Genomic DNA, 24,906 nt, shown 5'->3' on the forward strand with positions numbered 1-24,906 from the left:
TGTACACAGTAGATGCTCAATAAGTACATAAGGACCAAATGAAGGCTATACCAACTGTTAGGCTAAAAAAGAAATCTGAAGATTTTCTTCTGGGAAAGTCATCAATTATACTGTGATTCAAAAGAGTGTATACATAAGAAATCCTTATCTTTTATGGGACTAACAGTGTTGGCACTTCATGTTCCTTCCTTGTTTTAGGGTGTGGCCAGCTGGAGAAAGATTTCCTGGATATAAAATGGAGCAGGGCAATTAAGTCAAGTAAACATAATTAATCAGACCAAGTGGCCATAGCCAGTAATGGCCCACTAGGCAAATAAGTATATGAATTTCCTGCATGAAGTCACTTTTTGTCATTCTAAATGTATTAATAAATAATGTCAATGCACAGGGGCAACTCGCTGGAGCCAGTTTCTTATAACAAGATTCCACATTTATTTTCCCCCCTTGAAACAGTAGAAAGGAAAGAAGCCCTGTCTACCCCTTCCACAAAGCTCCTTATTTGTAAGATGAAAAATTGTTCCCAGATTGCAAACAACTTAGGTAACTGGCAGCAAAGGTTTTTTTTTCCCCCTCTCTGCAGAAAGGAGGCTGTGGGATTCCTATGAAGAATGACTGATTCCATAGCAACCCAGGGAAGTCAGTCAAGCTGGTGTGGGAAGAGTCCCTCTGAGTAGCTCCTGCATGGGTGGACAGGGGCTGGAGGCAGAGCGGGAGCCCCAAGTCCTCTCCTTTTATATGATGTGGTCCTGATGTATACAGTCCAGTGCCAGCCTTAAGCTGAGCAAACAGCTTCCTCATTTCCGTGGGAGTAATGGATGCTCTGTCCTGAAGTCAATTACAAAAAGCCAAAACAGCAGGCTGACTCCGCCAGCTGCCCCACCCTCTCTGTGCGTCCTGTCGGTGAGACCCTAGCCCTCGGCCCATGCCGCTGGCCTCAGTTCTCCCCTCCTGCAATGATCCCGGGAGCTGCTCAAAGATCTTCATCTCTATTGTCAGTCTGCCTCTTCGATCTCTTACTCTCCTTTCCCCACAACCCTTACTTGTTCTTACTCCATCTCCAGATCCATTCTAAAGAGGGCCACTTCTATAAAGGGGAACGAAATTGGGTCATTTGTGGAAACGTGGATGGACCTTGAGACTGTCATTCAGAGCTAAGCTGGGAAGAGAAAAATAAACAACATATATTAACACATATACGTGGAATCTAAAAAAATGGTATAGGTGACCGTATGTGCGAAGTTGAAATAGAAACCTGGACGTGTGGATACCAAGGGGGAAAGGGTGGATGGGAGGAATTGGGAGATTGGGACTGATACACATATTCTATTGATACTATGTATAAAAACAGATAACTAATGATAACATACCATATGGCACAGGGAACTCTACTATAAACGCACTGTCGTGGCCTGAATGGGAAGGAAATTCAAAAGGGAGAGGATATATGTATTATGGATGATTCACTTAACGAACACACTTGTAAAGCAACTATACGCCAGTAAAAATTAATTAAAAAATAAAGAGGGCCACTCTGAAGCCAGGGTTCCACTGACAGTTTTTTTTTTTGAGAACCGCAGCCCTAGGTAGGTTCTGCCTTGATACTGGAATTGGATGTGTCCTTTCATTCTCAGACCTGACTATGGACTCTAGCCTCAACTCTGATGTGACACCCACTTGTCCCCTCCTGTGCTCTGGGGCCTATCTGTTCCCTTCTGCCTCTTCTGAAACCAGGACCTTCCTTCCCGGGGGTGACAGCCCTGGCGACACTTCCAACTCCTTCCCCAGAGGCAGGAAACAGGCTTCAGACCCTCCCATCTAAAACCTTCCTAATCCATAGTTCTTAGGTCAGCTGTGCTTCTAGCCTCTCTCTGTCTTTATGAAGTTATTCCACAGGCCAGTCTCTGCTACTCACGTCCCCCCACACACCCTCACTCTCCTCTCCGTCTCCCCCGGCTTTCGCTCCGTTTCCTCACTTCCGTTCACCTCCATTCCTCTGGGAAGCCCCCCGAAGTAAGGTTGCTGCTTCTTCTGTGTCACTGAAGCTCTGCTGAAAACGTCACCAGCAACCCTCTCACTGCTAAATCCTTATCATCCTCTTCTTATCTAATTTCTCGTTTGCATATATCACCCTGTCACTACTGATTTTTGATGTTGCAAGTCCTCTTTCTCCCAGTCCTCCTTCTGAGCATTCTTTCTCAATTGCTTTTGGGGTTTTTCTTTCTCTGTTTACCCCTTAGTATTAAACTCAATTTTTCTGAGATCTGTCCTTGGAATACTTCTCTTCTTATTCCATCTTCTCTAAGTTTCAAAGCCACGTGTGCAAACAGTTCTCAGATCTGCCTCCCCACTCCAGGCCTTTCTCCTGGGTTCCAGATACACATTTTGATTGTCTGTGTACGTCATCTTCTGGGTGTCCTGCAGGCACTCAACGTGAAATGTGTTCACCATGCTGCTCCTGTAGATCTCCTTCATAGAATATGGTCCCTCCAACCAGCCGGGCATCCAGCAAGAAACCTGGGACACGCCTGGAGCTCAGTTCTCACTGTATCTTTCACACTCATTGGTACTGTCATCTCTGGTCTGTTCTTATCATCCCTTGACCTATGCTCCCAACTCTTCTCCTCACTAATATTTCTACCACCTTAGATCAGGGCCTCATCATTTCTGATCAGTATTTAATAATATGGTCTTAAAACTCTTATCATATCTCTCTTTTCTATATCCTCTTCAGTTTATCCATTACTTGCTGATAGAGTCATTTTATTTTTTTGCCCTTTTAAAAATAACATCATTGAATGGTTATTATCTCTCATACATATGATTCCATTTTGGCCGAATTTTCTGAAAAATCTGTCTGTGATGGCCTATATCTCAACTTGGTACTGAGCATCCATGACAGATTAGGAAAAAGACATAAATATTTGAGTACATCTATATTTTCTCCTTATGCCTTATTCAAGTAAAATTTTATAGGTTGCTCAACCATACTATACTCACTAGTGAATGAAATAGCCTATTCAGGCATACTCAAAGGCCATAATCAATACTTTCAAAACACAAAGACTTTTTAAACTTTCAAAACACTTGAGACTAAGCCTAATATTAGTTTAGTTTCTCCACTGACATGAAAATTAAGTTGATTTGCTGAAATCAGACCTAATTTTTGTAAGTGGCCTTGAATAAGCCACATATACAGATATAGCTATATTGGTCAATACTATAATTTATTTGTTTACAAAGTAAAGTTAATACTCTCTCATTGTGGTAGTCAGAAAAACTCAAACTGAATAACACCTAATTATTACAATTGCCAGGTGATGAGCCTGTGGAAATCTCATATATTGCTTATCATAGACTTATAAGCCTTAGTATGTAAGATGTTTCTCTCCTATGGAGAAGAAAAAAACAGCATATTGCAAACTGATCTAGGAAATAATACCCCAGATCTGGAAGTCAGCAAACTTGACTGACTCAAGTTTCAATTCTGAAGTTAAATCCTTGTCTCCAAAGTTTGTACTTTTCCTACTCTGTTATTTCAGAGATTGATATGCATCTACTTAGTAAGTTGTGGTCTTTTTCGAGACTTAAATTTTATAGTGTATTTCACAATGAATGATATCTTAGAAATCAAATCTGACAGCAGCCAAACACTGCATGCATCACCTGTTTCTTAAAGCTTCCTCATTTGTACAATAAGGCATTATTACCAGAATATTCTTTTGTAAAATATGTCATTAGAAACAGCCAATAACTTTTCCTGGGCAATGCCAGAATGAAGGACATTATACTAATGTATGAGAAGGTTTAAACAGAATAAAATCCTGCAGTTTACCTCTAGGAAAGCTGCAGGCGATCCAGGAAGGCGCAGCCCAAACTCAACGTGCCCCTCACAGTCCTCAGCAACCTTAAATGCAGACAGAGAGTATTCAGTTTAAGTGCTGGAGTGTCGAGAGACCTAGCTAAGAAGCACTATTTTCTAGGAAGGGTCAGTCAAGGTCAGAGCCTGGAAGCCAGATATCTTGAAGGCATGGGCAGTAGAGCCAGCTGGCAGCTGGCTGAAAAAGCCAAGTCTGAGCACAGGAGCCAATGTACTTGATCATCGGCATCTGTCCGGGGGAGACAGGAGCTCAGGCTCAAAGAGCTTGCCTGTAATATAAGCTAGGTTCAGGGTAATGAATTCCGAGGAAAATGTTTGGAGGTCAGAAACCAAAGGACCCGCAGGAATTGTGTGGTGCCTGGTTAGTAATCCTCCTCTAGGTCACCCGTTCACATTCTTGGATGCAGCTTGGAATCTGTTTTCTCCCCTTAAAGATCTGCACTGAGGCTGGAAGGGACTGATCATACACATCTGCCTGTCCAGATGCCCAGAGCAGGCCCAGCGTCCAGGTGTCAGCCGTCACGGGCCCCAGATCCTCTGCTGTGTGTTACTGTGTGTGCCCAACTAACTTGGAGCTGGGAACATTCGTCTCCTCCAAGGCAGGCTGGTGTGTGGCAGGAGCAGAAATGTGCAGAGCTGAGAGGCAGCTTTTTGTGTTTAGGGTTAAGATTTATTAAAAAAAATAATAATAATAACAATAACAGAGAAGGCATATGGCAAACCTTGGCAAGCCCACCACCAGATATAACTGCTGTTTCCCTTTGTTCACCACTCTTGCTTCAGATAAAGTCCTTACTATTTTTCTTTAGAGTTTCTTTCTCCTCCCCTTCTCTGCAGAAGCAGCCATTATCATGAGTTTGGTGTATATTCTACCAGTAAAATTTTAGGCTGCTTACATCTCATTTTCAGATTTGGAAGGTATTGTTGTTGTTCAGTTGCTCACTTGTATCTGACTCTTTGTGACCCCATGGACTGCAGCACACCAGGCTTCCCTGTCCTTCACTATCTCCTGGAGTTTGCTCAAACCCATGTCCATTGAGTGGATGATACCATCTAACCATCTCACCCTCTGTCACCCCTTTCTCCTCCTGCCCTCAATCTTTCCCAGCATCAGTGTCTTTTTTAATGAGTCTGCTCTTCACACCAGGTGGCCAAAGTATTGGAGCTTTATGTTAGGGTCTAATCTTCCCCTATGTTAAAATGATGACATTAAAGCCTAGAGGAGGGAATTCCCGGGTGATCCAGTGGTTAGGACTCTGCTCTGCATCCACTACAGGGGCCACAGTTTCAATCCCTGGTCTGGGAACTAAGATTTCACACAGCATGCAGCACACAGCCAAAAATAAAATAAACAGTAAAGCCTAGAGGAACTGAATAATGAATCTAAAGTGTCGCCCAATCCCATCTCTCTCCCCTTTTCTCTCTCTCTCTCACCCATTCTGAATTTACCCAGTGGCAAATATTTACTCTTCCATGCTATAAAGATTTTAAATAAAGAAGCAAGGCAGGAAGGAAGGAAAGAGAGAGAGAAAGAAATGTGGTTTGGCTTATCAGGGACGTGATATTTACACATGTGAAATAAGAAATGATTGAGAGGACAGGATTAAAGATTAACTCCTGCATGATCAGGGCCAAGTGTGGAGCACTGGAAGGTACCATGCACCTTCTGGACGGGGAGCCTTCATGCTGGCTGGCTTTGCTGCTGGGGACAAACATTTCCGGCTGGGGCGGGTAGGCTGACTTTGAGAGCTTGAGGCAGAAGGAAGAGGAGGGAGTGGAAGGTCAGAGCCAGAGGAACTGGGGGTAGTGGGACGCAGGGCGACAGCCGTGTACCGGCTGGCAGGGCTACGTAGATCAGTTGAAGGACTTTTCACCTATTAAGCTTTATCTCCTTTTCCAGTCAGAATGTTTCATAAATGGTGATAGTTTAAGGAAAGACACTTACTACTGAGTACAAATTGGTAAAACTTTTTTGGATGGAACTGTCTCAGAAGGTTCAAAAATGTGTGTTCTTTGATCAGAATGAGCCACGTGGCTTCTCACAGAAAAAGAAACAAAAAAAGCAAATTAAATGCTAAAAATGACCATTGTAGTTATGTATATTCTGTATTCAAAATGGTGTTATAGAGTCACAATAAAATATATGGAAGCATAATATATTTTTTAAAAAAACAGAAAATCAAACATACAGTATATATTTTGTTAAAAAATACACATGCATATTAAAAAAAAAGATGGGGTGGGGGATAAACCACCTGAGTGTCAACAACAATTATTTCTGGGAGGTGGAATCACTTGTGATTTCTAGTTTCTTCCTGTTGCTTGTCCAGATTTCGTAAACTCCCTTCAATGAACACATTTGCTTTTATAATAAGAAAATTATAAAAATGGCAAACAATTATGTATTTATTTAAATAAACTGAAATCCCCTGGAGCCAAAAGATAAAATTATTCTCATTTATGAAAAAAATTTTTTTTCACTTGTTATAGAACCTAAGGTATAATGTTCTAGTAGTCAAAATTCCCAAATGATGATGTAACTGAGGAAGAAACCTACACTCCTAGACTTCCAAGAGGCAAAGAATAACTTATGAGACTGTAAGACTTGAATAAGATGGCTATTTGGGCTGAGTTATTCCTTTAAGAGAACTGAGCTGTCTAGTGAACTTCTTCAAAGGAACATTCTCACTCAACAGATAGTATATCTCAAGTGCAGCCCTAAAGTCTGTTGTCTTCTTTATGTTTGATAAACTACTCCTCAGTCAACGCTTTTAACTTAGTTTGGCTTAACATGAAATATATGCATGTAAAAAAAAAACCCCGCAAGCCTCAGTATTTCTTTCCTGAAAAAGGTATTTCTAGCTTTGCCACTAGCTTTCCAATAATTTGGGGAAAGTTTTAGATCATTAATTATTAATTATTTGGTGCTTTAGACTCCCCTGTAGAAAATGAATTACTAATAAAGGTTTTCCCTCATCTTAAAATTCTCTAGTTCTACGAATATAACAAAGTTCATATTCAAATTGTCATTGGTATATACAAGATCATTCTGAAAGAAAGGAATGACAAGTGACCCACAGTTTTACCTCCATTTGTACCAAAAGATGTGTCTCTGGTTAGTGGAATAACACTACTGCATTTGAATTGAGTGCCCTTTACATACACTGATGACCAGATCAGTCCAAATGGAAATATTTGCTCTGATAATCACTTAATTACCATAAAAATATACATACATGAGTAATAAAGTTAACTAGCCCTTCCCCACTGTGTGTGTGTATGTTGTTCAGTCGCCAAGTCATATCCAACTCTTTGTGACCCCCATGGACTGCAGTACGCCAGGCTTCCCTGTCTCTCACCATCTCCCAGGGTTTGCCCAAGTTCATGTCCATTGAATCGGTGATGCCATCCAACAAATTTCATCCTCTGTTGCCCTCTTCTCCTTCTGTCTTCAATCTTTCTCAGCATCAGGGTCCTTCCAATGAGTTGGCTGTTCACGTCAGGTGGCCAAAGCATTGTATGTGTATACAGAATCAAAAGCAGTGGAACATCTTAGATGGCAGAGAGCAGCTAATGATGACAGCTGACTCTGGTCACAAGATGACAGGAACCACAGGTGAGAAAGCCCCCAAAACAACTTTACCTAGTTCACAGGTTTGCTTATTTAAATAAACACAAACAAACAACAGAGGGTCTTGCAAGGATAAATGACCGCACCATGCTAGGACTGAAATAAATGACCCATTCAACTCTGTGTAGCTGGGGTCCAAGAGAAAAAGAAAAAGAACTTAATTGGGCCCATAAAAGATTGTTCTAGCTCCTGGCAACTGTAGTCAAGAATAACTGGTGTGATTGTTGTTTTTTTTAACTAAAACATATTTTCTTTCTTGTTTCATTACATATCATAAATTTAGATGAAACTTAGAACTCTTAGTTCAGAAAACTTGCTTTTGAAATTATAATCCTTCACTTCTTAGCTAGCATACATTTCCAAGAACTTCTTAGAAGCTAAGCAACCTGCTGCATTTGGCATTTGCTGGGGTCCAGATAATAGGATGAGATGAGAAGTGATTGCTCTTGTTTTTATTTTAGCTGTATTATTGTCCTCTGTCACTCCGGTTCCCAATCTCAATGTTGGTTGAGTTTGTGGTAGAGATTTTGGAATATACTGCTAAGTTCTCCAGTGTTAGAAAACAGAGAGGAAAAGGCCATGAAAAAAAAGTTAAAGAAATAGTGATTATTTTCCCTCTTCCCACAACTGACTAAGAAAAGGATGAAGATGAAACTCCTCTCAAACTCACATGTTTTGGGCCCTGCAGGTAGATCTCTCTGAAAGGCCCAGAACAAAAGCATTTGTGCCTAGCAGCGGGAAACACCTGCATGAGGTGGTCAGAAAATCCATAACTCAGGTATTTGGGGATGCCTGACATAGAGGAGAGGCATCACTTCCTGAGCTTTTATTGAAATAACTAACATTGAAAAACTGGGGAGAAGCAGCAGTGCTGGACTTTAAATCTCCCCCAAAGCAAACCAGCTTTCTTGACTTGATATCACCAGGTTCAAAACTTTGGATTCTTTGCGCAGGTACGTGTCTCTGGGGCCCAGGGCAGAGAGAACGAGCCTGCAGAGTGGACCTGGGTTGCCAGCCCGGCTGCTACTCCTTCCCCTGAGGCTGCCACCATCCCGGGGCCAGTGCTCAGGCCTCCTGAGGATCAGGCCAAGGGCCTGGGAACCAGGGCTCTGAGTCCCACTTCGAACTTAGAGCCAGCAAATTTTGTGCACAAAGGTAAGAGATTTCTGCCCACCAGCTGCTTTATCTGTAATAGTAAGGCACAGAAAGGATGGTCTCTAAAATCTCACCCAGAGGCAGAGGGAGCATATTCTGATTCTAAACAGGAGGGCAAAGGAAAACTTTTCATTTTATTATGTATAGAATTGGAGAACTAGGGAGTCATGGAACAAACTTGATCAAAAATTTTGAAGGTCTTATAGTGTTTATTGTTATTATTAAAATGTGAATGCCTTTAGAGAGGATGCTGTTCTCATGTTTCCCATAGCTCCTGCCATCCCCTATTGTCTTACTTGGAACCTTCACGACTGCAGGCATTTGAAGTTTTGACCCCTGGGTGGAAGAAAGAGAAAGAAGCTAGAATCTAGGTTCCGATTTACCAACATATTGTCTATGGTGTTAATATCCATAAAAATTAATCATTACATATACAGAGTTTCTAAAGAACATGCAAGAGAGACAATACCCTTGCCCCAAAGCAGCTTAGATTGGCTTGAAACAGACATTACTTAGTTACCGTGTTTTGAGAGTGGAGGGAGATAGAATCCACTGCTCACTTCCATTTGGCCAAAGAGGCGAAGTTAGTGGTCAGTTTTAGAAAATAAATTAGTTGAGATATACTTCAAATCTGGGGAAATGGTTATGGCAGATGGAGAAAGGGCTTGTCTTGCTATTGAGAAATGAAGCTTATGGCATGTACACTATTGCACAAAACACAATTGTCAGGAAGCAAGCATCTATTTGGCCTTTCTGGGGAATTTTCCCACCTTGGCATTACTTTCTCAGTAAGGAATACTAACCAAGGCACTAAGGACAACCATGAAATAAAAAAGGGATTTAACAAATGGCTTTATTATTGTAGTTCTACTTAGCTTAATTTTTTATATTTTTTGGATAAGTGGAAGTGTTTCCAAAACTTGTCAACTGACATTAGAAGGTCATGTTTTTATTAATCTGTAAAAGCCGATCTTTTTAAAGGGAAGTTGTGACATAAAGAGAGCAGCCACTGCTGGCGCGTATTCAAGTGGCCCCCCGGAAGCAGCCCAGATTCTGTCTGCAGCACAGCTGCTAGAATTCCCAGGGCTACCTTGCTGCCAGCCCAAGATGAGGGAGCGTTCCAGCCCCACTCACTTCATGCTGCAGCCTAGCACTAGATCTGGGGTGGCCACAACGGCAGAAAAGACGAGACTGTGGGGTGCGTTGGAGCCAAACTACAGATGCTTGAATGGTCAGAGCACGCGAGCCCCACTTCTTCAGTACTCTCTTCCTTTGGAGCAGAAACCCCAGAGTGGGGAGAAGGAAACACACACTGTGAAGGGCAAAGAGTCAGCTCAAGCCTGACCCTCAGGGCTTCTACTCCAGCAAGTTGGGAGCAGGCCTGCCCCTGCCAGGGCGGGGAGAGCCACTGAGCAGAGAAGACACCGTGCCTCACAGCTGGCTGCAGCCCCAGCTCCTCCATCTCCAGCTCCCTCACCAACACGGCAGCTGCCAGCACACCCGAGGACAGACGTGGCTGGCGTCCACATCTAACCCAGCTCTCCCAGAAGAGGCACTGGGCCCGTGGAGGTCGCACAAGGACACTCCCACATAGGAAAACCTCTTCAAAGCCAAAACAGGCAACTGTCTCGTCTAGATTCACAGAGACGGGGAAAGCTAGGCAAAATGAAAAGGCAGAGGAACTACTCTCCATTGAAAGAGCAAAAGAGCAAACCCCTGAAAAATAAAAAAACAATGAAACATAAATAAGCAACTTATCACATAAGGAATTCAAATCATTAGTAATAAAAATGCTAATTAAATTAGGGAAGAGAAATGATCTGGACACAAGTCATTTTAATAAGGAACTAGAAAACATAACGATGACACAGTAAAACAGATAATTCAATATCTGAGATAAATAATACTCTAGAAGGAATGAAGAACAGAATAAATGACACAGAAGAACATGTAAGTGATCTGGAAGATAGATTCATGGAAATTGCCCAGCCAGAACAATAGATAGAAAGACAAAAACAAAAAACAAATGCAACATATGAGACCTCTGGGGGTAACATCAAACATACCTACATTTGCATCAAAAGGGACTCCAGAAGGAAAAGAGAAACAGAAGAGGATCAAAAATGCATTTGCTGAGATTACTGCTGAAAACTTCACAAATCTGAAGAAAGAAACAGATCCAGATACAGGAAGCACAGGGGGTCCCAAACAAGGTGAACCCAACAGACCCACACCAAGTCATACTAAAATTAAAATAGCAAAAGTGAAAGAGAGAAATCTAAAGGTAGCAAGAGAAAGAGAGAAAAAAAGAGTCATATACAAGGGAATCCCCAAAAAGCTATCAGCTGATTTCTCCTCAGAAAGTTTGCAGGCCAGAGGGAGTGACATGATGTATTTAGAGGGCTGAAAGGGAAAACCCACAACCTAGAATACTCTACCCAGCAATATTAACACTTAGAATAGAAGGAGAGATAAAGAATTTCTCAGACAAGCAAAAACTAAAAGAATTAAGCAATACTAAATCTACCCTAAAAGAAATGTTAAGATAAAGGAATCCAGGCATACTACAAAAGAAAGTCATCAAACCACAGTGAGAGAAGCAAAAATAAGATGAAATGATCAGAGAAAGAACTACAAACACAACTGGGAGGAAAAAAAAAGGAGAAAATGGCCATTTATGCAAACTCACATACTCAGTGGTGAAAATATGAGAGCCTTTCCACTAAATTCAGGAACAAACAAAGATGCCTACTCTCACAGCTTCTATTAACATATTTAACATACTACTGGAAGTCCCAGCCTCAGCAGTCAGGCAAGAAAAAGAAATAAAGCATATCCAATTGGAAGGGAAGAAGCATAACTGTCACTCTTTGCAGATGACATGATACTCTGCACAGAGAACCCTAAAATCTCCACACAAAAACTATCAAAACTAATAAATAATTTCAAGGTTACTCACAAGAGTATAAGCTAAGGAAGGCTCACAGTATGCTTTCAGGGAAATAAGCATTTAATGGGATTGCATGAAGACCAAAAACTTCAATGTTTTCAAGGGAATGTATATTTAACGGTGAAGTTTCAGGTGGTAGAGGAAATATTTTGGGTATTTGGGAATGCTTTCATAACTCAGAATCACACTTTCTTAGTTGGTGTGTTAGTGTGCATAGAGAATAAGCTTCATAAAGCTTTTACTTTTCAGTGAAAGAAAAACCTATAATAACTGGCTATCTTTTTCTCACTCTAGATCCTAGATGTCTGGAACCCCTACAGCCAGGGAACTGTAGTGAATATGTGGTTCGATGGTATTATGACAAACAGGTCAATTCCTGCGCTCGCTTTTGGTTCAGTGGCTGTAAAGGCTCGGGAAACAGATTCAGCAGTGAAAAGGAGTGTGAAGAAATCTGCATTCAAGGATGAGCAAGTAAATCACCCTATACTGAGTCAAATCTACATCCCTATCAACAAGCTTAGAAAGAATCTCTATAATTTCAATATTCATCCCATGCAAATAAAACACTGCATTTGAGTCTATACTGAGCATTGACAGTTTGTAAACATAGTCAAATCCTACAACCACCCTAGGATGTAGGTATTAGTAACTATTTTTTACAGATGAAGATGCTGAGACTCTAAGACGTTTAGAAACTCAACTATCACCCAACTAAAAAGTGGCAGAGCTGGGGGGCCTGACCCCGGGCTATGTAACCTCAGTACACATGTTCTATCTACTTCAAAACCTGCAATGTGGTTCTGATTGCCATTAATTCCTTTGCATGTCTATTTCACATGAAACTCCTACCCCAGACCACCCTACTCCCCCTGGCTTCCCCAGTCTCTTAGCCCCTGCCTCAGTCTCCCGAACCCATCAAACCTCTGCCTGCTGCAAAAGGTAGCTGGTGGGGAAGAACTTGGGTTTGAGCCTTAGAAGAGATGAGAGTTTGTTTGTGCAGAGATGGTAGCGAGGTAAGAAAGATACCTTGTTTGGGGGAAACCCAGCAAGATGGAGTGTTTCTGGAAGATGAGTGGCCCCAGGGGCGGAATGGGTAGTTGGATTTTTGCTTTATTTGCCCTGAAAATGATTAAGAAACCAATCTGAATCAAAATGACTTAAATTTATTAACAACTGTTGTTTCCCACTCCAACATATTTGGAAGAAAAGCCTTTGTTGTATGCTTAAGCTATATATTTAACAATTGCAATTAAGATAAAGGAACTTTTTCTGCTCTTCATTTAAAATGTGTAAAAGCAACTTTCAATTTTAGCAGGGTGGAATGGGAAGGCACTTAGCAGCCAAGGGCTGCTCGAAGCCCACATGAACTTGAGCAGGGCATTTTAAAGGCAGAGCAGATGATGAAAAATGAGCCTCCAAACTAAAATATGATGCAACAGAAGAGTGGAGGACCAGCTCTCTCATTTTACAACATCTGATCTGGGAAGATCCCTAGTTCTGAGCTGAAATCAAACAGCATTGGTATCCTTTATCTCACAACACACTTTGCTCTTCTTTCAGGCCCGTGACCCTGATTTGAGCTTGAGGGTCCACAAAAGAGCACCCAAGGAAGGAAGAGCGGGGAGCACAGCCGCTTCAGCAAAAATGATGTTGTATAGTTTCAGTTTTTATCATGCAGCATCTGATGCTATGAAATAATATATGCGATACACTTGTAAATTAAAAAACATGTCACCAAGATAGACACCAGTGAACACATCACACAAAGAATAAGCCAAACATAAGCAATTCTGTCCAGACTTCCTGTGTGCCCCCTCATCAACCCAACCACCTGCTTTCTGCAGGAATATTGCATCTTGAATTTTGTGCTTACCATTTCAGTTTATTGTTGGCTTTTGTATGCAATTTTACATGTAAAACCACATAAATCTACGTATCTCTAAATAATACATAGCCTCACTTATTTTAGAGCTTTATAAAAATGGTGTCATACTCTGGTCTTCTGCAACTCACTGCTGCTGCTGCTAACTCGCTTCAGTCATGTCCGGCTCTGTGCAACCCCATAGACGGCAGTCCACCAGGCTCCGCCGTCCCTGGGATTCTCCAGGCAAGAACACTGGAGTGGGTTGCCATTTCCTTCTCCATCTGCAACTCACTACTTCCATTCAACATTGTAACTAATCCCTATATTACCATATCTAAGTATATTCTCAAGTAATTATTTAGGTTTTTTGAGCTAGAAAAAATTGGTTTCATAATATGTAATTCTTTGTCGTTTGGTATGTTATTACACTATAGTTCACACATGTTCCCTATCACAGTTTTATAATATTGGTATGACTACATCACAACATTTTACCATTGCCTTGTCTGTGTTAAATTGTTTCTAGTTAATATTTTTCACTATTCCAACAGCACTGCAATGAATGCTGTTACACACGGCTTTGGGTGCACATGTACCAGTGGTTCTTCAGGCTATATACCCAAAAGGGGAACTGGCTTCCCTGGTGGGTCAGACGGTAAAGAATCTGCCTGCAATGCAGGAGACCCAGGTTCGATCCCTAGGCTGGGAAGATCCCCTGGAGAAGGGAATGGCTACCCACTTCAATATTCTTGCCTGGAGAATCCCAAGGACAGAGGAGTCTGGTGGGCTACAGTCCCTGGGGTCACTGTCAGACATGACTGAGAAACGAACATTTTCAAGATACATAAATATTCAAAAATAGTGTGTCATGCCAAATTTTCTCCCAAAGTGTTTAAACCAGTTCATTATAAATTTCCACCAGTTGTGTGTAAATGTTCCCATATCTTGGTATTCTTTTCAACACAATATTGTCAGACTTATTCACTTTGCTAATACTGGATATAAAATGGTATCTTGTTTTAATTTGCCTTAATATGGTAACATCTTACCATATTTATTTACCATCTGTGCTGCTGCTTCTGTGAAATGTCTGTTTATAATTGGGGGAGATTTTTCCATTGGATTGTCTGTCTCTGCTTATTGAATTTCTGGGACCCCTTATATATCCCGAAATTGAATTCTTTGCTCATTATTTGTGTTGCTAATATCTTTGTGACTTGCCTTTATTATACTTTACTCTTCTTTTTTTTTTGATGAACAGAAGTTCTAATTTTAATGCAAATTGACCCATCTTTTCTTCCATGACTAGCATCTTTCCCCTCATTTATGCTGCTTGGTCTCTGGGCCACCTATCTTGGGCAGGAAACTTACTGGGGACAAAATCTGCTCTGGGTTCTGGTACACCTCTCTGGATTCCCATTTTCACACCTAGTAATTCCTTATGAGTCTATTAGCACATTGGTCAGTTCCAGGTGACTGTTTTTAATTCATCTTTTTTTTAGTTGTCTCAGTGTGAGAGTGGGTCTGAACTACACAGAAGGCTACTAGCGCATTTTTGTTGTGGGCTGGAAGACTTTGGGTACTTTCTTACTTCCTAGAGGCCCAGCAATGCACTGAAAAGCTCATATTAGTCACCATATGGTTGTTGGAAAGTAGAAAGACCCTTCCGAGTATCTAGCCTGCCATTTTGCCAAGAGCAGAAGTTACTTACGTTTATTTTTCAAGCTTCTCACAACTTTTCCCATAAAGGAAATTGATACGCAAATGTGTTGGAGCATTGACTTGGGTGTTCATCTCCTTGTCTGAAACGTCCTCCTCTTCCTTCGTGTGACTGGACACATCCTAACACTCTGAGGACAACTTGCAGGCCTCCTCCTAGGTGGTACTCTCATCGCTCTCCCTCGGGCCACGCTCAGCTCTGGAGGACATAAAGCACCTGCCGATGCCTCCAGTCTACCCCGAGTAGTCTGACTTGCCTGACACCCAGTGGAGGGCACCTACATTAGTTCTGTTTTGCTGCCTTAACGACTGTACCTCATGTTGGGTAGCTTAAGCAACACAAATGCACTTTCAGTTCTGGAGATCAGAAGTTTGATGCAGGTCTCACTGGGCTAAAATCAAGATGTCAGTGGGGCAGCATTGCTTCTGGAGCATCAAGGGAAGAATCTGTTTCCTTGTGAAAGTGAAAGTATTAGTTGCTCAGTCATGTCTGACTCTTTGTGACCCATGGGTTGCACCTTTCCCAATTTCTAGGGAGTCCTACATTCATCCTTGAGTGCATCATCCCTTTATCTGTCTTCAAAGCCAGCAACAGCTGACTGGCTTCTTCTCATATTACCATCTCTCTGGTGCTCTGAATACAGCTGGGAATGGCTCTCTGCTTTCAAAGACTAATGTGATCTGATAAGCACCCCCTCCCTGGACAATCCAGACTAAGCTCCCCATCTCAAGGTTCTTAACCTTAATCATGTCTACAAAGCCCTTTTGCATGGAAGGTTCTGGGGATCAGAGAATAGATATGGTCATACCCATTATTCTGTTGATCACAGCATCTGCAAAGCATCGTGTTCTCTGAGCTTAGGAGCAAAGATGTGCCTTGTTTATCTCTGTGTCCCCAGTTCCTGGCACATAGGAGGAACTCAATACATTAAGAAATATCATAACTCATTTTACAAAAGTCATTACAGAAATAATTAACTCCTTGAAAGAGAGGAATAGAAAAAGTTGGGGGAAATCACACCAGTTTAAAAGAATAAGAGAGAAGTGATATGTCAACAAATAAAAACTACTACTCTCTCATGCACTTTGAGATTCAGAATATTCCTCCCTTCTCCCCCAACCATGATTAGCAAAATGAAGAAGTCAGAGGGAGTGTTGTCTGGCTAAAGAATCAAAGAGGCTGAGCCGAACAACCTGAGAATTAACTGTGGAAAAGAGAAGACGATTCATGTTTTCATTTTAATCTAGTTACAATGCTAATATGGAAATAACCCAAGTGCCCATGAACAGATGAGTGGATAAAGAAGATGTGATACACACACACATACACACATGCAGGAACATTATTAAGCCATGAAAAAGGATGAAATATTGCCATTTGCAGCAACATGGATAGACCTGGAGAATATTACGCTTAGTGAAATAAGTCAGAGAAAGACAAATACTGTATGAAGCCACTTATATGTAGCATATAAAAAATAATACAAGTGAATCTATATATAGACTCACCAACATAGAAAACAAACTTACGGTTACCGAAGGGGAGAGGGAGTGGGGACAGACAAATTAGGAGTCTGGGATTAACAGATACAAAGTACAATACATACAATAGATAAACAACAAGGATTTAACGTTTAGCACAGGGAATTATACCCGAATATCTTGTAATAAACTATAATGGAATATAATCTGAAAAAAAAAACCCGAAAACTGAATCACTGCTATACACCTGAAACTAACACAATATTGCAAATAAATTTTACTTCTCTTTTTAAAAAGATAACAGAGATGAGAGAGAGATATGACATTTTGTTTCTCCATTTTCAAGTAAAAAAAGGACATACTATGTACACAATGTGCTGAAACCCAAATGTGTATCAAAAGAAGTCTCCATTTCAAATTAAGACATTGAGACAGTTTTAGTACTTTATCAAGTAGCAATGACATTCAGGAATTTTAACAATGACAAACCTCCACTGAAGTTAAAATATCTTAGACTATCACTTCTATCATTTTCATTTAGTCGAAATCTCAGTCCACTGACTGTAAGAACTGATCTCATCAGGTATCTAAAGAGCATGCTAGATTTATAAAATGACAAGTAGTTTTGGTGATTTTGGTCTTAATGTTCATTCTAAACACATGAAAGAATGAGAGAATGTGTATTTGCATGTTACAAATTTACATGTAGCAGAATTGTTTCACATCGCTAAGAAACCAAGAGATCCCATAAATAAAAAAGAATTAAAAATGAAAAAGTAGGAAAGTGATGGGGGCTGGCAAATCAAACAAGATGGCCAAAACAGCTCTGAAGGGATGCTTAGCTTCCTTGACTGTCAGAGAAATGCATGCTATGCAGGTCTGGGATGAGGCTGGGCACCCATGGGCGATTCTGAGGAGCTACCCTGGCTGAGAACCAGCAAGTGGACATCTGAATTATGCCAGTCTCAGGAAAGAGTCTACTATTTGATTTGAAATTTTAGATATGCAATGATTTATGCTCTTTTTCTCTACTAAGCTATAATTCAATGTCTCTCATGGACAGCAGAGCAAAGATGGATTAATGCTGTTGAAATGTCCAAAAGCTTCCCCCTCCTTATAATATCTTTGAGTGAGACACCACTAAAATAAGATATGATCTGAATATGTGTGTCTGATTGTTAAAAAAAGAAGAGCCCCAAATATCATATTTCACACATATGAATGGCATTTCTGATTTCTATATATATGACTGACTTGATTTCTAAACGCATTCACTATTTCATATCATTTTTCATAAATTAGTGTCAAAAATCATTCATTTAAGCTAATTCATTAAAAGTCACATCAAACTCTGAAAGTTAGGAAATTTTAAGTATCGCTGTAGCCAGGCTGAGAAAATATGAACTCTTAAACTTGCCAAGGATCCTAAGAGGCTTCTAATCCTGTGTCTGCTCTATGCCGTACACCCTTTGGACAAACACTCTTGGTGACTAGGCATTCTTGGGGTAAGCATTTCTGCCAGGACAATGGTCTCCTCCTAAGGCAGCCCATTCTTTAGGTAACACCGACTCTCACAGCTCCAGCTGAACTGGACGGCCCCTGTGGCTTCCATCCTAACAAACTCCTAACCTGACCTTGTGGAGCCTTTCAGAATGCTGTGTTATTACTTTAGGATAGCCAGTATGACCTCATTCATTTTGAACTGCTTTAGCAGCTTCTCCTATTTCTTTTAGCATCCTACCCTCTTAATTCTGAGCATGCCCTCCAGCCTGCAATGGGTGTTCTGGGTGCCTAGAGGAGGGGGGAGGTGCAAACATGTTAACACAACCCTGGTTCTGAACAGTATTATGTTCCTGTGGAATAAAATAGACCTAAGGTAACTGCCACGTCAACAGAAGGCACGGGAAGCTAAGAAAAACAAGAATTACACAGTAGGAATTCTGAATAATAAATTAGGACTTGTGGACTGCAAAGACAGCAAAATAGAGACTTCCTTTCCTAGTTCCTCTGAAATTAACCGAAGCTTACAATTTTATTTTTACTATCCTTCAAATTTGCCCTTTAACTCTGCACTCATAGTTTCCTGAAATTATTTTTAACTACTACTGGAATTCTCCAGTTATCTTCTCCTCCATATATTAGCTGCTGTTACCTTAAATTCATGACTTGACTGTTATCCCTCTCTTGCATTTTAATGAAGAGTGCTGTGGTTTTGCCAGTTTCTGCAATTTGGGATTTTTCTCAAATTGATTCTGTTATGAATAAGTCACTGTTCAGGCTTGATTTCAACTCTTCAGAACAAAACATAACATGTCCCTGATGGGAAAAAAAAAAATCAAAAACAAAACCCCAACAATCCTTGTTCTTATGTAATCGTCTCATCTTTAGTGTTCCAAGAAATAAATATTGGAATTTGTGCAGACTTTCTTTGAAGTGTATTACATGCTTGGTTGTTAGAAAAATATCGATACGGTAAAACTGATTAAAGTTGTGCCTACTCACATTTTTTAAGTGAGCTCCTCCCATAGTGAGCGCTGAAGGCCAAGCCCATTACGTTTGCTCTGTGCCACCCTCGGCCTTCACCACAAACCAGCAGTCCCTCTGGGTCCCATTTCTCTGAATGGCATAACCACTCAGGCGGTGACCTGGTGCAGCCTCTGAGAACATCCCAGATTCTTTCCTCTTCCTTACTCCCCATATCCAGTTGCTCAGTGCATCTGGTCCATCGTGTTTCTCCCTGATCTCTCCACCCCGAGTCTGCACTGCTTCCAAACCTCCATCTGATCCCTCACCTCTGATCTCCATCTCCAGGGCTGCGGAGTGATGGTAAATGTGACCCAGTCACTCCCCTCTGTAAAATGCTGCCCATCTTCTCCAAGACACAGAGCAAACCTTTCAGCACAGTATTCCAGGTCCTCACTCCTACTTAAAGTGCTCACTTGCCTCCTTCCAGGTCCTAACACGTTCTTCAACTCAGCTCTACTCAGCGAGTCGCTGCTTCTGACAGCGCCCCTCCCTCCCCTTCGGCATCTTCCCTCTCTGGGCACTCCCTTCCTTTCTTCCCTCCCTTCCCGCCCTCTTCCTCTCTCTCCCTTACTTCTTCACCCAGCATTATGGAGTTCATTCTGCGTCAGTAGGTGAAACGTGGTGTCAGTCTTAGGAGCTTCACAGCAGTTCATTTCACTTAATCAGCTCTTCTTTGCTGGACCTTTCAATGCAGCCAGTCTTTTATTAATATGAAAAAAGCTTCCCTGAACAGTCTCATACACATTAGTCTTTCTGTAGATGTATCGATACAATATATTCATAAAGTGAAATTTTAAGAACAAAGAGGATGTACTTTTGATAGGTATATCAAAGGACTTTCCTTAAAGATTGTGCCAATTTACATTCCCCTCCATGTATGAGTCTATCTGCTTTTTCTCTTTCTCACCATTATTGAGTCTTAGCAGTTACTTGATCTTTGTGCTCATCTGAAGACTGAAAATGGAATCTCACTTTAGTTTTAATGTTATTTTTTTCTTATTTTTTCATTTCCTTATCTTGTGAAATACTTGATATATTCAAAGGAACATATATGTTACATATAAGTAGGTTTTAAAGTAAAATAATTATGCAAAAACGTGTGTATCTACCACCCAGCTGAAGAAATAGATCATTACTAATATCACTGAAGCCACCTCTAAGTTTGTACCCAACTGGACAAACTTAGCTTGAAAACAAGTGGTCAGTGGTGATTTGAGGAGCCTAAGAACATGCTTTATGAGTCTCCAGAGGTTACCATGGCCATCAATGCACCGTACCAATCCTGAGACTATTATGACAAGTGATACTCTATGTGGATCCCAGAGGTTACTGTGTCCAAGGACACATCATGAATCTTCAGAGATCATCCTTGAATGCAGTTCAAGACAGGATAACCTCAATACAGTCCTAACCCCAAATACCTGGTACAAATAATCCAAAGGCTGTGCTAGAGCTGTGTGGGAAGCTAACCCAGCCTTTATGGCTCAGAGGGATGCAACGTTAAGTTCTAAATGCCACCAGAAACCTCACTGCAGTTTTGATCTTCTCACCTGATATTCTGCTTCCCCGCAGCCTGCCGCTCAGTAAGCCAAGTGTTAAAACTGGGTGTAGTTATAGAGGTTATTCATTTGGGATTATGTCAAGAATCCAGGAATGCCTGAGTGTTGCTCCAAACCCCAGCTCCCCACATCCACAAGAATATGTACAGAGAACAGCAGCAAGGGAAAGCAAATCTCCTTGTCAAGTGCCAGGGCTGAGCTTTCTGGCAATATGACTGGATCATGTAGCATCTCTTGGTCCTAGGCTCATGCTCATATGCTCAGTCACTTCAGTTGTGTCTGACTCTCTGTGACCCCATGGACTGTAGACTGCCAGGCTCCTCTGTCCATGGGATTCTCCAGGCAAGAATACTGGAGTAGGTTGCCATTTCCTTCTCCAGGGGATCTTCCCAACCCAGGGATCGAACCTGCGTCTCTTAAGTCTCCTGCACTGGCAGGCAGGTCCTTTACCACTAGCGCCACCTGGGAAGCCCTGGTCCTGGGCTAGTGCATCCTAAGTAGTTCCTAACCAGATGCCATCTAGCACATTCCTTAGTACCTCGGAAAAATAAGCAGAGAGAGACGTTCATTCACTCACTCACTCATCCATATAACAGTTACTATCTACTACTACTACATGCCAGGCACTGTCTCTGTATTTATGAAGCTTATTTTCTGGTAGAGGACAGACAAAAGAGTCATATGAATGTCGAACTGAAGTTAATCTGTGAAATATATGATGTGCTGAGTACTACGAAAAAGGGCCACTGTTCCAGCCGAGCGCGTGATAGAGAAATACAGGAAGAAAGAGCAAGCCACCACTGCGATGGAAGATCACAATTGTTTGAGCAAGTCACCACTGCGATGGAAGATCACAATTGCTTATAATCAGCTTTTCTTTCTCTATGCTCGTCATGCCTGCTGTAGGTAGTGTGTGCTTCCCCATACATTTGACTATGGACTTGGTTACTGATCTGCTTCGGCCAGTGGAGTGTGTCAGACACCAGGTATGCCATGACTGAGCAGAAGCTTTAAATGCGGTTGTGTGCTTCGACCTGTGCCTCTCCCTCTGGACCTTCACCAAGAAACTAGCATGCCTTCTTCAACTCTGGTGCCAGAAGAAGAAGATACACAGCGCTGAACTGAGCCCAGGAAAGCCTAGCTGAACCAAGCTAAGCTTGCTGAGTCCAGCAGAGCGGGAGCCAACTATAGCCCTCAAGTCCTGCAGGCAAGAAATAAATGTTGACACCAGCAGCCCAGATTTGGGACTGTGTGTTACCACTATAAAAGCTAACAAATAAAAATGCCTACTCTCAGACTTGTCTTTGCTGTCTACAGGAGGCTGCAGCCTCTGGCCTGGCTGGCAAGTGAGAGAAGAGGGAGGCTGTGGAAGACAGCTGGGTCTCTCTCCATGTGGGAAAAAACACTGACATATCTACTGTTACAGCTTCTTAGAAGAGCAAAGAGAGAGATGGACAGTTTTCCTTCCAACTAAGATGGAGTAATATGGACCATATTTATTCTCATTCTGGAAACAACGAAAAACAGATCACATTTAGTCAATGACAGTTTGTGAAACAAGTAAACCCATCAGGCAAGGACAGTGGTCCCTGATAGGCAGGGAGAAAATGAGGTGAGCCCCGCAACTGCCCCGGTATACTGTTCTGGCAGTGTTTCCAGGGCGTAGTGAAGAGACAGGGAACCATGCAGATCCCCTGGGATGCATGAGGACTAAGAGCTGAGAGCCTAGAAAGACCAAGGTGGCTAGAATTCTGAGGATGAGGGCAGAGAGCTGGAAAGAAGTTCATAGGATGCGAACTTGGGAGGTCTGTGGAGGGCTCCCCTTGAGTATTCAGCTGAGTACTGATGAGTGAATGTACATGCGGAAACTGCCCAGAGCTAGGAACTGAACCAACCGAGAGGATCAGAGGTAACAGTACCAGGTGCTAACCCTGGGCCAGGAGCAATACTCGCCACACCAGCCAACTGGAAAACCTCAAGACTCACCCAGTGTTGGGTAAAGTACAGATCCTAGACCATGAAATAAGTGCCAATAAATGTAAAAGAATTCAATTCATATTAAAATATGTTCTCCTTACAATGAAATTCAATTATAAGCCAATAGCAAAAATATATCTGGAAAAACCTCAATTATTTTCAAACTCTATAAAATACTTCTAGATCCTCAGGTGAATGAAGAAACTAAAGAGGAAAATTAGAAAGTGTTCTAATGTGAATGAAAATTAACTATATGATGTAACAATATTTGTGGAAAGCAGTATGAGGGGGAAATTTTTTAACACTGAATGAGCAGAGGGTGTCAGAGGATAAAATCGCTGGATGGCATCACCGATGCAATGGACACGAACTTGGGCAAACTTCGGGAGATGGCGGCCTGGCGTCCATGGGATCACAAAGAGTCGGACATGACTGGGCAACTGAACAACGACGACCAGAGAGGTCCCAAATCAACGACTTAAGCAGAGGGGTGGGATGGGGTCTGGGCTGGGAGTGAGGCTCAAGATGAAGGGGATATATGTATACTTATGGCTGATTCATGTCGTTGTACTGCAGAAACCCACACAACAGAGTAAAGCAATTATCCTCCAATTAAAAATTTAAAAAATAAAGAAATCAGGAAGGAATAACAAATTAAACCTAAAGTAAGTAGACAAAATAATAATAAGCAGAGTAGAAACTAATGAAATAGAATGCAAAAAATAAGTGGGTATATACATATTTCAAAACTTAACAAATTGCATACTTCAAATAGATACAGTTTATTCCATGTCAGTAGTGGCTCAGACAGTAAAGAATCTGTCTGCAATGCAGGAGACCCGGATTTGATCTCTCTGCAGAAGGGAATTGCAAGCCACTACAGCATTCTTGCCTGGAGAATTCTGTGAACAGAGGAGCCTGGCAGGCTACAGACTACAGTTCATAGGGTTCAAGAAACATGATAACTAACTGCAACCTGGCCCACGAACTTGTCTCCTACATTAGTTTGGGCTGGAGAAGTCACAGAAATGCCAGTGTAAAGAGGAAGTGGCAGGGAGAGAGGGACTGTTTACATCAGAGGTTGCAGTACCACCTTTCTTGGAGCCACTTAAAGACTAAAAACATAAGAACATTAAATTAGAATATTTTCAGAAATATAGCCTCCCCAAAACCACAAAGAACAACTCTTTTTCTTAGAGTAGACATTAGAAGAAAAAAGAGCTGTGTTTTGGGAATTTAGATGTCTGCCATTATCTAGCTTACTGACAGAGGGACTTGTGTCATTGCAATGGAGATGATAGCCAAGGCTCATGCCCCAGAGACAAGAACGAAACTGGTCACTTCCCTTCACAGGCCAGCGTGGCCAAAAGCTTATCAAAAGCCCATGTATATTCTTTTTTGTTAGTGTAGACATTACAATCCACTGAAATAAACATCCATCACTGTGGCAGAAGCAACCTGGAATGGAAGCCAAAGCCAGGAGACAAGTTTCCTAATTCAGCTCTGCTAAAAATATTTGCAACTGATTTATCTGGTTTGTTTGATAAAGACAAACAATTTAAAATATCTTAAAATAATGATGCTGTTAAACTTAACACTATAGATAATATTTATGTTTCCACTATCAAAAGGCTCTGGCAAGTAATTTTTAAGTGGAATTTTGGCACAAAGAGGTGGAAAGCTTTCCCATGATATATTTGTCATCTACACTTTCCTAGAACTGTTAGTTTCAAATTAACGAATATCTCTCTTAAACCTCTTTTCCCAGTACAAGTCCTGTCCTTTCTCAAGTCATTTGTTTTACATAAAGCTTAAATGAGCTTCTGAAATGAATGAACTTTCTATTACTTTGTTTTGAGAAAAGCCTTACTATAGCATACTGGATAGTGTCATTTGATTTCCTGAAACATCAAATATAAAATAGTCACTAACATGTTAAAATCCTTGAGTAGGTTTCTGGTTACTTTCTGTAAGCTTTCATTAGTTTCCTCTTCCACAATGGAAAATCTTGCTTTCTTTCTAATTAAAATATTGTACAGCCTTTAAGAGGGAGGATTTTTTGATTCTCATCATTTTAGAAAGAATGTGTACTTTTTGGAAGAGTTCTTTAGTATACATATACTCTTATTTAAAAAATTTAAAACTATTTAAAATTAGAGACTTCTG

General features: G+C 41.2%; 1 protein-coding gene across 3 annotated transcripts in view; it reads left to right on the plus strand.

The window, feature by feature from the left end:
* COL28A1 (collagen type XXVIII alpha 1 chain) overlaps nucleotides 1-19,073 on the plus strand; it is a 186,720-nt gene extending 167,647 nt beyond the window's left edge. Inside the window, exons 34-36 of one of the 3 annotated variants that reach the window (XM_020898977.2) lie at nucleotides 8,462-8,663; nucleotides 11,908-12,084; nucleotides 13,174-19,073. In XM_020898977.2, the coding sequence (XP_020754636.2) occupies nucleotides 8,462-8,663; nucleotides 11,908-12,080 (375 nt within the window). In that variant the 3' untranslated portion in view covers nucleotides 12,081-12,084; nucleotides 13,174-19,073. Of the gene's footprint in view, nucleotides 1-7,342; nucleotides 7,568-8,461; nucleotides 8,664-11,907; nucleotides 12,195-13,173 lie in introns of those variants that run through there. The other 2 variants (XM_020898978.2, XM_070471132.1) reach the window with 2 other exon arrangements.
* Nucleotides 19,074-24,906: the final 5,833 nt, after the last annotated feature.

Source organism: Odocoileus virginianus, chromosome 1 (assembly GCF_023699985.2).
Source record: "Odocoileus virginianus isolate 20LAN1187 ecotype Illinois chromosome 1, Ovbor_1.2, whole genome shotgun sequence".
NCBI classification, from domain to species: domain Eukaryota; kingdom Metazoa; phylum Chordata; class Mammalia; order Artiodactyla; family Cervidae; genus Odocoileus; species Odocoileus virginianus.